Raw genomic sequence first — 11,048 nt, 5'->3', positions numbered from 1 at the left:
TCGCATGACATTCATGACTGTTTCAACTTTCAGTGCTTCCACCAAACCCCGCGAATAAACATCTGCTCCGCCTGGAGCCGCGTACGATAAAGCAAACTCTCTGTGGGCGAGCGGGGGAGTGCTGAGTCACTGGTCTGTGTCCATAAAAGGGCCTGCTGCCGGCGAGGCGGAAGCGCCGCTGGTTCCTAGCACTGTCAGTTATGACTGCTGGCATTGGCGGAGCGCGGCTGACGAGTGCAGTGACCGGCCACCCCCGCCTCCCCGTCTGTCGTCCCTCAGCCACAGGTCCGTGGCATCCCCAGTAAACAACTCGGTACTCAGTATTGACTTGTATGACGGCTACAGGGGCTATACACGTGAGGAACGACGCATTGTGGGGCGACACTACCGCGGTCGACGGCACCGCCCACCAACATCATATCTACATACAACCGCTGCAAAAACAATCACATGGCAAAAACACCGCCCGTGTCATGGCACGTGTCCGCTGTGCGGTGACCGGTCAGCCCGCCCCGGGCGCAATGCCCGGCCGTACCACCGCGGCAGAGCCCGGCTGCACCACGGCCGGTCACCACCAGAAACCAGGCGCGCGCACACGCAGAGAACGCACACAAACGGACACATCGAGCGCGAATTGAGACGACGACACTCAAACGAGTACAAGAGCACACGCGCACAAGCACATTATACGTTAGCATCCCTGTACACAGTTGACCCAACACGAGATGGAGGTACCGACGTCTCCTGGCGCCATCCGATGATTGCACTGTCAACTGTAAAGCGTTGACCATTGGTAGGCCCATGCCTGCCATATACTTATGAAATACTTTGTGTTGAAATATTCCAAGTGTGTGAGGCCAAGTAAGTCACCATACAGTGGCAACGCTTTCAACAAAAATGAAACTGGCATCACACACATAAAAACTACAGAAATAAATCATTTTTCATCACTGAAAAATAATGACACAAGAACAACTAACGATACACAAAGAAAACACTCACTTCATAAACAGTAAAGCAGACGAACTGGTGAAACGAAAGACAAGTCGAGGTCAACAAGCAAGTTCAACTCAGCCCAATGCACCCATAGTTATTTTGGACGATACGAAACCGGTCATCAGTAGAAGTCAGTAGCTTAGTGGTTCGCCTGTCCCGACTTACAGGCTGGTTAGAGGGTGTTCAGGGTTACCGGACGGTTATAGAGTATCCAGCTGGTTACCGGCTAGTTATAATGACACGGCTTACCGCTCAGTTACGGAACCAGTCACAACAGAACGAACCTCAGAGTAGGCCGGTGGTTCACCTGCCGCTCGGTTACAGTTTGGTTACTGCTATGGTTACCCCTCGGTTACAGAGCCAGAGAACCAGGGACGGCCTTAGATACAGACTCCAGAAGCCTGTGTCATGTGAAAGGAGCCACTCTGGGGTGCCGCGAGCGCACCTCTGTGGGTAAGTGCAATGTTTAGTTTTCACTGCACATTGTGACCTACTGATGAGCCCAGGTCAGCTAACTCATATCGCCAGGTCAGAGCATCAGTGTAATACCGACAGAGAAAATGTAATTTAAGTTCGTCACTTTTTAAAACGCTTAAAGAATTCCGTCTGTGAATCATACTAAATGTGTATATTATGATGTATTTAACTAGTGGTATTGTTTGTCTTTCGATGCCTTTCGAAAACCATATTTTTTAATGGAACGAAGTTTGGTGTTTTGTGACCTTTGATATGAGATTGCAGCCCGACCAAGAGGATAAATTTTGAAGTTAACAAATACCGTATTGAATGACCACGCAATAATTGAAATGGTGTTACAAAATTCTCAAATTGTAACAGTTTAATTTGATTATTTTCTGACCAGTTCAACCGTTGTAGCTCTGACCAGAGACCAACCTAGCCTGTTTCTGGGTCACATCAGCCTGACACTGTCGGCGGCTCACATCAGTGACATCAGCTGGCCATCACTCAGCGGCACCACGCGGCCAGTTAAACACTACTGCCCCACCCCGAACTGGCCAGAGGCCACACGCCCTAGCCAGATCAGTTTCAGAGGTTCTTGAATCAGCCATGACGAAATAGACAAACACTGAGTGGTTGGACATGAGGCTCGTCAATCGTCATCTGGGCCAGCTGTGGTGGCACCGTCCTGCAGGCTGGCTCCGTTTGTTTGGTCCCCTAAACCGCAATAATGCGAAAAAGACGGACATTGGTGTGTAAAGGCCGCGAGCATCGAGAAGCTAGTCTGAACGCGCTCCGGTGTATGGGCGTCAAATCACAGCGAGAGTGGTCGCGCCGACCGCGGTACTGCCCAGTCGAGTGGGTGGCGGACCGCCGCACCTTGTCCGTTCTACTGAGCCCGGCGCGGGCGGCCCACCTCACTGGCGGCTGGGCCCGGCGCCGGCCGCCGACCGGGGGCGGGGGCGGGGGCGGGCGCCGAGCCGCCCTCATGGGCTGGACGTGTGCAGGCTGTCGTCGCTCTCCAGGTAGGAGACGTACGAGTCGGAGCCGACGTCAGCCTCGTACTTGACGGGCGGCGCCGGCGGCGGCGGGTGGAGCTGCGCGTCGCTCCGGCTCAGGCAGCCGGGGTCACCGCCCGGGGGCGCCAGCGGCAGCGGCTCGGCGCCGAAACCGTGCATCTGAGAACGGAAGGGACAAAACGTTACAGTATGAAGGACAATTAGAGATAATATGCATGTCAATAGCGTGGTCATTACGGATCTAAAGTGGATCAACAAGGCAGAATATCTGCATGGCAACGCAAAAAGTAAACAAATAAACAGCCAATTACAACGATGTAACAGGCAGCGTGTCTGGTCTCTTGAATACCTTCACGAACAATGTCGATTTCACTAGTTCATTAGCTATCGTCAGAAATTAGGTGAAGGAAGCCCATCATGCCATATTGCATCAGGCAACGACGTATAAATTTATGCAGTATTTATAACACACAACCTCCCAACAATCATGGATACCGCATCCCATTATTGGGTATGACACCTTATCGACTTTGTTACGCGGTCATTCACCTTCCTCGCTGTCGCGTACCTATCTTCTGGGGGTCATGCAACGCTCCCATTGCGTTGAGGCCGCACGTGCCAGTGGCCGGTCATCCATGATAGAATGACGGCGTCATTTTCACGCCAGCCGCTGGATTACCGTCACGTACAATACCGATTCCGCTTTAATCAGCAGCACTCGCAATTAGCTGAGCGACGCCGCCCATCCGTCACCACCTAGCTTTATTATTAACGCCTCCTTATTCCACAAGTGGCTACCGTCATCAATAATTCGCCGTCTAGCCCGTGTCGGACAGCTTTCTGACGCCTTCATTACGGGTAGAATTAAAATGGCTCATGTTGACCGGACTGTCGTCACTCATCCGCACGGCCGGGGCTATTTGAAGGGACGGCGGAGTGTGCCTCGGGGCGCGGGCCGCCTCCCGGGGACCGATACGGGCGCTAACGGCCCAACTAATAGCGGTAATAGCTCAGGGCGGCGACGGGCGGCCGCTGTCGCCGCGCCGGACCCCGCACTAATTACAGGTGTTAAAATCAATAGAGCGCCGCCCCCGCCCCCGCCTCGGTCAGGACGCAGTCCTCGCCGCCGGCTGTGGGTCGACGTCAACAGGTAGTGTATCCGGACCAGGGATTACCTCCGACCACCAAACTTCCTGGGCGACAGAGGGGTGGCGGCCCAAAACGCAGCCTCACACGCACCTATATGTCCCTGTTGGGGCAATAACCGTTTGATCGGCGAGGGTAGACTATTTTTGTGTTTTAGAAGATGAACCATTCATTCATTTTAACCCGCGCCCGGCTGGGGGTCCTGGATTTCCACGCCCTGCTGGGGGGGGGGGTGTTTGAACACCCCCCCCCCTTGTAACTCGGCTCCTGGGCCACGTAGCGATACGCGGAAGGCGGCGTTCGAAAGAGCGTCAAAAATAATGACGAAATCACTTCGGTCAATTTTTTGGTCAGGTCAAAGGTCAGGTCACCAGAGGTCATTGAAGGCAAAATTTCGCCGATTTCCAGGTCGAATGTCGAAAATTTCCAAGAAGCCAACGCATAACTCGAGAACCAATAGAGCTACAGCGCCGCGGAAAAGCGCATTCGATAGCCCTATTAAAGCCCTTTCTGAGTAATTCTCTCAGATTTGACCTAACGTCAACGGTTTTGCCTGCAGGGGGCAAAAACTGCAAAAATAGCTGATTTTTTCGGGAACAGTTTTTCTGCAATAACTTTTGACCCAAGCCTTGTACGAGCTTACTTTTACCGGCATTGTGTTCCTCTCGTCAAGACGCATCGAATGAACTATAAGTTGACCTTGAAAGGTCAACTTGAAAATTTGACCTCAGGTCAAGGTCATGACCTCAGGTCAAGGTCATGACCTGACCGGAAAGGGTCATGTTGCATATCAGTCGATCCGTATCGTCGAGCTGAACACATCTAAGGCGTTTTCATCGCTCTAGCATGCCTCTATCAAAAGTTATTTGCGAAAAACTGTTAGATACCATTCCTGACCTAAGATGACCTCAGGGCATAAACAAGGGTCACGGACACCATTTTCATGTTCAGTGTGTCTAAACCACTTGTAATTCGGTGTTTGGGAGTGTTTATAATGTCTTTTGTCCAAAAGAGGCGCATTTCAATTTTCTCCCATTGACTTATAATGGGGAGGTCGCAAAATTGACCTGACCTTAGGTCATCGATATCAAAATTCTGAGATATACATTTTGTACATGCTATTGCTCTTAGCAATCGCTGAAAGTTTCAAAGCGATCGGTCCCTCGGTGTAGCTATGACAGACATTGAAACTTTTTATGAGGTGAGGTCACTTCAAGTGAACTGGTGACCTGACCTTGAATGACCTTGGTCTGAAATTTTCACAACATGTGTAGAATTGATGTATGATAAGGTGTACCAAAAACGGCGGCGCTCCGCGCCGCCGTTTTTGAGATATTCGCGAAAAACCACAAGGGGGGGGGGGGTGTTCAAACACCGCCCCCATCAGGGCGCCGGTATGTATCATTGCTTGAAATTAAATTTTCTGAAGACGTATGCGAACACCACTAAAAACAAAATGCATTTAATCGCATGCTAAGAAGCAAACACTTTTAGGTTTGGAGCGGCCCAGGAAAGGATGTCTGTCACCTTTTTGGGTGGCTGATCGGCTCAGTAACTGAATGAATGGCCAGCTCAGCAGCTCGGCTGAATACCATTTTACTAGCAGGCCCATGAATAACATCAGCGGCTGGTCAGCTGACCATCACAGCAGTCAGCAGGTGACCACTGGCCAGTGACCAGCTCAGCAACTGACCCGCACGCGCTGCTGGTCTACTGACCAGCTGGGCAGCTGGGGCCTGGGCGGCTGGCCAGCCAGCAACTGCACGGGCCGGGCGCGTTGGCGGGGCGGTATGCGGGCGGCGGCGCGCCCATCCAGGCCGGCCGCTGCCCGCGCTCGGTCTGTTTTCTGCTGAGTTATTGCCGTCACTCAGCCGCCGCCTGTCTGCTTACACGAGCTAAAAGCCCGCCGGCGTACGGCACTGTTTGTGTTTACGTACACGGGCCGGGCGAGCCGGTCGGCCGTCACCACAGATAAATTAGCCACTTAGCCACCGTATACAGCAATCTGTAGCAATGTATGACTGATGTTCGCAAATGAGTGGTTTTGTGGCTGTTTTTCGCGCCGCGGCCGAGGCGGCTCTGAAAGAAGCCGTGTGATTTAGATGGTTTGCGAGCGGCGCCGATGGCGTGCCAGGAGAGAATGGCACGCCGCGATGGATGGCACCTATCGGCAACACAAACACTGGCCAGCCGAGCGGCCGCAGCTGATGCACGGCGGTCCGGCCGGCGCCGACGCGACAGTGAAGAATGCCAGACACGCGCCGTCGCTGCCGCCGCCGACGGCGCCGGCCAGCTCCACTTCACGTGGGAAAGAGCTCGGCGCGTGCAGGCTGTCGAAGACGGCGGCGACCGGGCGGCGACGTTTTTGTCCAGGCCATCGACTTTTTGTGGGCCGGTCTAATGCGGCGCCGGCGCCGGCGGTGCGCCCCGAGAAAGCCAATGGGTCGGGTGACCGTGGACAGGGCGGGCGCGACGAGCGGCTCCGGGTGAGGGCGGGGGCGGCCGGCGGGGGCGGCCAGCGGGGGTGGTCGGAACGGACCAGAAGTGCACGACCAGCAGCTCACACGACACCAGTCGGCTTGCAGCGCGAACCAAAGGACGCCGCCAGCCGCCCTGACCTGTCCGTCGGCTGACCCATTCGCGGCAGCACAGTGCTCGGACCACCGCGATTGTCGGGACTCAGGACCAGGAGTTACATGAGCTGAATTATATTTGACACTGATGTCGAGATAAGTGCACTGTGCAGTGTGCAGCATGGGGTGCAATGGTGAACCGGGGTCATTATTATGTGGCATGTGATGTAGCATCCAGGTGGCCTTTAGCCCTGCTTTGGTAAATGGCACCCTCCCCTCTTCCACCATCCCCTCTCTCCCCTCCCTCTTCCTATCCCCAGGTCACCCTCGTGCCCCCCGCCCCACAAAACATGGCGGCCGGGGCGCTCTGCGCGCGGCGGCGGCTCCTATGCAGGCCAGGGTGCAGCCGGCCGCCACGAGGCCGCTATCGGGCCGTCAGATCGGGCCGGCCGGCGCCGCCACGGCCGCATCAAAGGCGGCCCGCCGCCGGACGGCGCGCCACTGCAGCCGCCTCGGATGACGCCGTCCGCCGGCTGACGTCACCGTCCGGTCAGAGCCGGGGTCAGTCGGGGTCAGTCGAGGTCACTAATGGGTCATCGGGAGCTATACTGCTGGCCACTGGGTCCACCAGGTCACAGTAGGCTGGTTGGTCGGGGTCATTGCTACATAGGTCAGCGAGGCTGACATAAGAGGTCATCCGGGGTCGCAACTTGGGTTACAACAAGGGTCACTACTAGGGTCACTATTGCACTATGTGAGGTCATCACCACCAGCATACAGACCATTATAGGCGGGTTAAGTGAAATCGGAAAAGAGGGATAAACGAATATAAATGGCGCAAAATATAGTTACGCTTTGAATACTACTGACCTTACTAAAAGAATTGCAGGACGGGGCACGAATTAAAGGACACTGAGGTTCTCACAAACTGTTGCCAAGGGAAGTCATACGGAAGTCAGACAGGCAAGGAACTTTGCTTTGCACAAACAGGTGAAGAGACTATCTAGAAGTTTCAACATAGATATACACACGAAGGAAAAACGAACAGGATTGGATGAAACTGGACTGAGTGATAGGCGCAAGTCGCAAAGGCTTTGCTGTTTTATGTGCGCTTCATGACCGCGATGGCCCTAAGAAATGCTGACCAAAGTCGAAACTCGAAGCTGATTTCGTACACTGGAGGCATTGTCATTATCACAGTCAAGGCTAGTTGTCAGGGCCAAGGTCAAGTCTCAATGCCAGAGCCACTCGTGGCTGAAACCCTGACTGAAAGCGGGCTTTGATCTGGGGTTCCGTCACATGAACGTGCAAGAAGCGGTCATGCAAGACGAAGTCAGCCTTATCAACATCTCTGTTCATGGCTGTGGTCGGCTCACGTCGACATGTGTTCTTCCCTCCCACATGGAGTGTCGGGCTGGTCAGTAGCGTGTAAGCAGGGACGTCGGCTGAGCTTTCAACTCGGGAGACGTCACACTGGCTCACCAAGACGGCAGGACACGTCAGGAAGGCCGCCGGGCCGTGCCGGGAAGGCCAGGTCGTGCGCCGCCCCCGGCTGTGCTGGGGAAGCCGCCGCGCCGGAGAGCGCCGGGGCCGGGCCCTTGCCGGCCGCCTCCGCGTGTGGCGCGGCGCGGCGCCGCTGCGGACCGTCGCCGGCGGCGCCGCGCTGTCACGGCGGTGTCGCCAGTGTCAGACGGGGTGTCGGTCGTGTGTCACGGTCGGTGGGCAGCCAGGGCGCGGCCGGCCCGCTCGGCTGGGCCCCGTAAACCGTGGCGGCGCTCCGCGGCCGCCGCGCCGGTCCACATTAATATTTATGTGACAGGCAGCGCGGCTTGGTCCGGGGAGCGCCGCCTCGACGGACTGTCACGCTGAACGGCCGACAGCGACTCAGGCGCGCCTCCGCCTCCGCAACTAACCTGGACCCCTTACTGCCTCCACCATTGTCCCACCTACCCTGTCTCTTACTTCTGACCTGATCCTCCTGGCCTCTGCCACCTCTCGAGCTGACTTGACTATTCCCTCCAGCGCTTCAATAACCCGACTTCCTTGTGGCCTTTAAACTGATCTGGGCCATCTACGCTGTCCTGTCCCTTTTCTTTTTTTTTCTCACTGTCACCGGAGCCGCCGCCAGTCCCTCTCTGTACACCGAACCTATCCCCACCACCGCCACCGCCGCCGCCGCCGCCGCCACCACCGCCGCCGCCGCCGCCGCCAGCTCCGCCGCCGCGCCGGCCCGGCCGCCAAAGCCGCCTGTTCTGCCGTCCGTCAGTCTGTCACAGCACACAGACATGGCAAGGACGCGCTGGGGAGGCCGGGGGTGTTCGGTGCCGACCCGGTCCCAGAGCGAGGGAGGGCTCGCCGCTTAGAAACTGGGCAGAGCCGATTCCAGCCATGGGACTCGAAAGGCACGGTAAATAAATTGTGAGGACAGGTGACTGGGACTGCGGACTGTGAGGACTGGGTACTTTTGGACTTGTGACTGGAAATGATTGGTGACCTGCGGGGTTCACTGTCACAGCTGCAGTTGAAAATGCGCACTGCACTGTGCCCCAGCCACCAGGCATGGTCTGCAAGCACGGGCACGGTTCATCAGATTGGCCGCAGTGATTTGTTTAATGAAATACGATGTGGGCGTATCTCGGCGGTGGGATGCATTGGAAGTCGCCAGTGGCCGCGCGGGCGACAGAGTTGGTATTTGTCCACCCTGACCCTGCACTGACAGTGTGTTTGGATAGCATTCAGCCCACACGGAATCCCGACTGCCCCGTATAAGGACTGGATAAGCGCTGTGAGAACGTGTACCGAACCTCCTTAAGCATGTACTGAGCTTGTTCTGGCCTCTGTCCAGCCTATGTTAGGTGTCCGTCTCCAGGCATGACTTGGGCTGACCACCCCGAGGATGAGGTCTTCCCAAACAAAACGACGCATGCCCGACCTCAATCAATAAGGCATGAGAGAATATTCAGCGCTCCTGCATGTGTTCGCGACGAACCGCACATATTTTTTATTCCGCGTCACCGGTCGCGATTTGGTTAGCGATAATAGTCAGATCCGGTCAGCTAAACGCCGGCCGAGCTCACCGTCAGCCGTCAGGACGGTGCCGATATAAAGCTGCAGTCTAGTTTTGAATGCGTCGAGGTCTGTCCCATTGTCTGCTCGGCGCTGCAGTCTCGCCTGGCCCGGCCGGTATTTGGCGGCAGTGCCGGATGTTTTGTCGCTGTAATCCCGTCCAACGGCGCGTGTCGCTGCCAATAGACCTGTCCGGTCGCCAGGCGCCCTGCTCCGTTCCCAGGCCTCGGCACGGAACACGGGCCGGGGCACGGGCCGTGCCACCCGCGGCACGGGTCTCTGACGTCACGCTGTCAGCGCGCCTCAGCCTCCTGGCAGGTGTGACCGGCCACCCCGAGTCAATAAACACCACAAAGTGGCTTTTAACTCGACTGAGCAGCCTGTTCCACAAACAGCGCACCCGGCGACTGCCTGGGCGGGGGCCACGGGAGGCGGGGGGAGGGGAGGGAGGACAGACAGCGGAGAGGAGGCAAATAGAGCACCCATCGCGGCGAGGAACAGGGAGGACAGGTAGGGGGAGGGGAAGGAAGACAGAAAGGGGGAGAGGAGACCAAACACAGTTCAGACGAGCGACGCAAAATTCTTGGATTGGGACGGGATTATAGGCCGGGTAGTTGGACAGTCATTGAAGGGAGATAGAAGTTATGGTATCACTCAATACCATAACTTCTCATACCATAACTTCCGATCAGTCAAACTTCTCAATAGCTCTTCTTCCCAGGCAATAAAAAGGAATTACCTAACATCGCGGCCTGTTAGGACAGAGCAGGCCAATCTGAAGGACAGGGCATCCTCTCCTCACAGTTGTGAAGGACAGGCGGCGGCGGCGGCGGACCCGGTCGCCGGCCGGCCGATGCCTCGATCTGATCAGAGCGGCCGATAGACGCTGTTTGTGAGTGGTACCGGCCGCGTAAAGAAGTCATTAGGTGATATTGGCCGGTGGGCCGGCCGGTCGGCCGAGCGGCGCCGGCCGGGCGGCAGTCGGGACGCGATCGGGTCCGATACGGGGCAGAGCCGAGCCGATCATCGGGCCGACACCGGGCGTCGCCCTGCCTGCCGCCCACCTACGCCCCCTCGCAAACAAACGCGACCGCCCCGGGTCGCCAGGAAGAGGCCGGTCGGCTCCGGTGTCCATTGCAAAAAAACGAGCCCGATCGAAGCGCGGCGCGCGCGCGCCGAGCATAGCAATGGCGCGTCTCAACATCAATCATTCCGGCGAGGAGGAGGCGGCGGCGGCAGCGGCGGCGGCGGCGGCGGCGGCGGTCCTACCTGCAGCCGCCACCGCCGGCGGGGGGGGGGGGGCAGAGAGGACGGGGGGGAGGCCGCCGGTGACCGTATCGCCGCCATCATCGCAGCCGTCGCCGAACGCGGCGCGGTCGACAAATTGCGGCGCGTTTTTCTGGCTGCGCGCCGTGAGCCGTCGTTGCGGGCCCGGCAGCTGTCAAAGCACAGCACCACTTGACAAATGACCCCAGATACTAGCCGGACATAATGAGAGCTTATCGCCGCTCGCCGACCGGTAGGGCGTCCGCATGATTAAACGCCATTGTGGATTTGACCTTACGGATATAGACGTAGAACATGAGCCGGCGGGCGGGTGCGCGCGCGGTCTCGGCCCATTGATCTGAGGTCATGTACGGATCGTGACGGCCGCTACACCGGTTATATGACAGCAACCTGCTCATGAATACATCTGACACCACAGAGATGACCATAATAGGACGCATATAGTGGCGGCGCCGTCATTCATGATGAATCCTGGCGATATCATGAAGTGATAGATGAGCTG

General features: G+C 56.9%; 1 protein-coding gene across 1 annotated transcript in view; it reads right to left on the bottom strand.

Moving 5' to 3' along the window:
• Window positions 1-316: 316 nt before the first annotated feature.
• Window positions 317-11,048, bottom strand: part of LOC122368055 (insulin gene enhancer protein isl-1-like) — a 44,545-nt gene continuing 33,813 nt past the window's right edge. Inside the window, exon 6 of the mRNA XM_043341670.1 lies at window positions 317-2,633. Coding sequence (XP_043197605.1) covers window positions 2,442-2,633 — 192 coding nt within the window. The 3' untranslated portion in view covers window positions 317-2,441. The remainder of the gene's footprint in view (window positions 2,634-11,048) is intronic.

Source organism: Amphibalanus amphitrite, unplaced genomic scaffold (assembly GCF_019059575.1).
Source record: "Amphibalanus amphitrite isolate SeventyFive unplaced genomic scaffold, NRLGWU_Aamphi_draft 000919F_arrow, whole genome shotgun sequence".
Lineage (NCBI taxonomy): Eukaryota > Metazoa > Arthropoda > Thecostraca > Balanomorpha > Balanidae > Amphibalanus > Amphibalanus amphitrite.
Note: the sequence above shows the minus strand (reverse complement) of the source record. Positions and strands in the feature narration are given on the sequence as shown.